At 50.2% G+C, this 3867-nt stretch overlaps 1 protein-coding gene across 1 annotated transcript in view; it reads left to right on the top strand.

The window, feature by feature from the left end:
• Positions 1 to 631: 631 nt before the first annotated feature.
• The window catches only part of HSF2BP (heat shock transcription factor 2 binding protein), a 35593-nt gene continuing 32357 nt past the window's right edge, over positions 632 to 3867 (top strand). The window contains exons 1-2 of the mRNA XM_076328881.1: positions 632 to 673; positions 3373 to 3523. Of these exons, the coding sequence (XP_076184996.1) occupies positions 638 to 673; positions 3373 to 3523 (187 nt within the window). The 5' untranslated portion in view covers positions 632 to 637. The remainder of the gene's footprint in view (positions 674 to 3372; positions 3524 to 3867) is intronic.

Here is a 3867-nt window from a genome sequence, read left to right as displayed (position 1 = left end):
CCGTCCCGTCCGCGCCGCGCACAGCCGGGCGCCGCCTGATGGCGTCACCGACACCCCCGTCGCCTGCCTTTGCCGTCATCACAGGGCGGGCGCCGTGGCGGTGGCGGAGGGGAGCGGCCCCGCCTCGCCCCGCCGGGTAGCTGAGGTGGCCGGTGGAGGCGTTGCGGAGGTGCCATCTCAACACCCCCCGTTTCAGTTTGGAAACCTATCGGTACGAACGGGACAGAAGCAACCAAGGGAAGCGTCTGCCCGGGCCCCGAGGGCCCCCCGAGGGTCCCCCACCCTGCCCGCGGCCCGGGACCCCATGTCACCCCCCGGGGTCGCCAGCCCCTGCCCCAGCGACACCACAGCAGGGCCGGCCTCCAGCTCCCCTCAGCCCTGCCCTGCCCTGCCCTGCCCGGCCATGGGCGCCGCCGAGCCGGGCCCGAGCCTCGGTCCGTGCCCAGGGAGGTGCCGGGTGGCTCCGGGTGGGGCGGACCCTGCCTCCAGGCCCCGCCCAACCCACACGCCCCCGGGCCCCGCCCATCCCGCCCGCGGGGAGGGAGGGGCTACCGCGAGGGGCGGGGTCAGTGACGCCGGAGGCGCGCGCTTCCCGCCCTCACTCCCTCCCACGAGGCCGGCGGCGGCTGTTGCTGCGATGCGGCGCCGCGCCGGCCTCGTTGGCGACGCGCAGGTAGCGCGCGCGGCCCGCTCGGCCCGGGGGGCGTGGGGCTAGGCCCGGCCCGGCCGCCGGACCGCCCCTGCCCGCCGCCCTGCCCGCCCCGGGGTCGGGGCGTGAGGGGACCCCATCACGGGGGGGTCAGCTCCCCGGAGGAGGAGGAGGAAAAGGGAGAAGAAGGGGGGGGGGGGGGGCCTGTGTGGCGGTCGGCGCTGTCCCCTGGGCCTCGTGGGCCCCTGAGGGGGCGATGGCGGGGCCTGCGCAGCGGAGCTCCGCGGGGGGACGGGGAGTGCCGGGCAGGGCAGGGCTAGCGCTGGGGAGCTGGCTGTGCGAGGCACGCAGGAGCTCGGCCCCTGGGGCTCACCGTCTGGGGCCGCGGTGGCTGCTCGGGTGGGCTCCTGCGCGCAGTGTTGGCTCGTGATACGCCTGTAGGCGAGGATGAGGGACCTTCCCCCTTGTAGGGGGGGAGCGTGGTGGGGACTGCGTAGAGGAGTGTCGGAGGCGCCCTGGGCTGGTGGAGAGTGGAGAAGGGGCTGGTTGTGATTCTCTGCTGGGTGTTCATCGCCAGCTGGGATCTCTGCCTTGTTCAGCCCCCTGCCAGGCAGGGGATGGGGGATTCAGATCGTGCAGGTGGTGAGCTGAGGTACATAACTGAGTAACTTGGCCGTTGTGCAAGAGATCTGTGAGGACTGAAGTAAAATTTCCTACATCCAGTCACCTGCCATTACTGTAAGGGGCTAGACAGAAAAAATTTCTTTACAGAAAGAGTGGTTAAACATTGGAACAGGCTGCCCAGGGAAGTGGTTGAGTCCCCATCCCTGGAGGTATTTAAAAGACGTGTAGATGAGGCGCTTAGGGACATGGTTTAGTGGGCATGGTGGTGTTGGGTCGATGGTTGGACTCGATGATCTTAGAGGTCTTTTCCAACCTTAATGATTCTATGATTCTGCTGTTCTCCATTGTCAAATACAGCTTTTAACATACTATTGTAGTGGGGGGGAGATGTCAAGGAGCTGCTTAAGCAGAGAAAATAAAACTTGTTTGTTGGAACTGCAGTATTGCAAAGATCTGTGCTTACAGTGAGAACTATAAATTGAGAATTTTCTCCTTATTGTATCTTTCATATCTCAATCCAGTACTTCAGTAGTGTATTCTATTTGAATTTAGCTTCTGCTACTGAATAGAGGTATTTTTATGCCTGTACCAAATTGTGCTCCATAATTTTGAGCAATACTGAATTGTCTCTGTCCTTCCTGTTTGCTGACATGCAGATCGTATTCTTCTGTAGAGTCCTGTTGCCATGTGTTTATTCCATACTTTCTTGAGACCTAAATGAGTTGTATTTTTCTTGGATCATGTAATGTGGTGGTACTTGGCCATACCAACTTTGCCATAAGCACTTCCTAAATGCAGCTTAGAGCATACAATTCAAGTTCAAAGTAAAATCTTTCTTCCATACCTTTATTGCAGCTCTGATGCCTCTGAACCGGGAAGGCTGGAACTAGCCTGTTCTGTCCCTACAGCTGTCTGGGTTTAAAAGACAGCTGGAAAAGAAGTAGACTAGGAAGCAAAACTGAAAGGAAATGTATAACCTGAGGAAGTAGGGAAGCAGAAAGAGAGAATTGTAGGAAATGGTTGGAAAGGATAGAAATGCCAGGGTAGCATTTTCTGTACCAGTGATAATGACCTCCATTTGTCTTGTGGAGCTGGACTCGAGAAGACTGGGGGGACGGCATGTTTTGTACCTGCAGATTAGTTTCTTGTGTTGTTCTGTAGTACCCTCTTCCCTCTAGAATAAGATGTGATACATAAAGGATCTCATTTTTTCTGCACCATTCTCAATGCAGTGCAAAACAGTACAAAGATATGTTCTAATACGCTTTCACAAAGCAGAATTATATGATTAATGTTTTAGGCAAAGAACGTTAAACCTTTTTTAAGTCTGTATATGGTAGCCTTTTTAAGACACAGCAGTGTGCACATGTACATACATCAGAAATTGGAGTTTAGGAGGTTTTTGGTACAGAAATTTATAATTTTAAAATTAATGCACATTTTCTTGGACTGTAGAATTGAAGTAATTTTATAGTAATATCTTGGCAGAAGAGGAAACTGGTAAACATTTTTTGTCTTAACTCGGGATTAAATTACTTTTATGTGGTATTGGGTTGCAAATAGTTGCAAATATTTTTTGCTCCTCACAAAAGATGAATTCTTTTGAAAAAATACAATTTCTTCTAAAAGAGCTGTTGCAATTTAGGAAGGTGACTGAGGGTCTTGCAAATATTTGAGTTAATTAAAAAACTGAGTTACTGTATCCTCTACAGCAGTCTCAAAACAATAGCTTGGCATATGCATAGCTGCTCACATTTTAAAATGTGAATGTTAATTTTTACAGCATTCTGAGTTACATTGCGCACGTTTTAGGTGAAGAAACAGATGCAGAGAGGTAATATGATTTGCTTTAGGCCAGAGTGGCAAAAATCAGATTGCAGTTGAAGAGTCCATCTCAGAAACTTTTGGGTTTATTTATTACTGGATAGTTCTCTTTTAAAAGGTTATGAATTTCTGTAGTGATGTAATACAGAGGAATATTTTTGTCCGAGAGAAGGGGTTCAAGCAGAAAAGTACTGCAAGGCTGTAACAGTGTCTTTGGTTGTTTGTTGTGTGTGGGTTTTTTTTTTGGTTGTTTGTTTGTTTGTTTTAAATTTCAGAAGGCTGAGACCAAAGAGGAATTTGTTAAAGTTAGAAGGAGGGATTTGGAAAGGCTGACAACTGAGGTTATGCAATTGCGGGATTTCTTACCCAAAATAGTAAATGGGGATATCCTGGGGACGTTCCAGAAACTGGATGCTATTGAATCAAGTGAGTAGTACCATGTTACAAGCTCTTACAGTTTCTGCCAAGACTACTTAGAACAAACTGTCATGCCCCTATGAATAGTTGTAGAGTTTGTGGAGGTATTCCAGATTAAACTATGATGTTCAATGACTGCTTCAGTAAATTAATGTGTTTGTAATGAAGAAAATTACAAACTGCATTAGAAATAATTAGACATGTCAAATTAATCTTTAAAAATACTTTACTGTGGATAAAAACATACTTAGTTCAGGCAGTGAGGGAAGCTGTATCGGGAAAGAAGTGATTCCTCTCTGAGAAAAGGCAAAAACATTGTGTTTTTCAAAATGTCACTTTGGATGCACAGCAAA

This window comes from Aptenodytes patagonicus, chromosome 1, assembly GCF_965638725.1.
Source record: "Aptenodytes patagonicus chromosome 1, bAptPat1.pri.cur, whole genome shotgun sequence".
Classification (NCBI taxonomy): domain Eukaryota; kingdom Metazoa; phylum Chordata; class Aves; order Sphenisciformes; family Spheniscidae; genus Aptenodytes; species Aptenodytes patagonicus.
The sequence above is the reverse complement of the archived record's forward strand: the minus strand, read 5'-3'. Positions and strand labels throughout refer to the sequence as shown.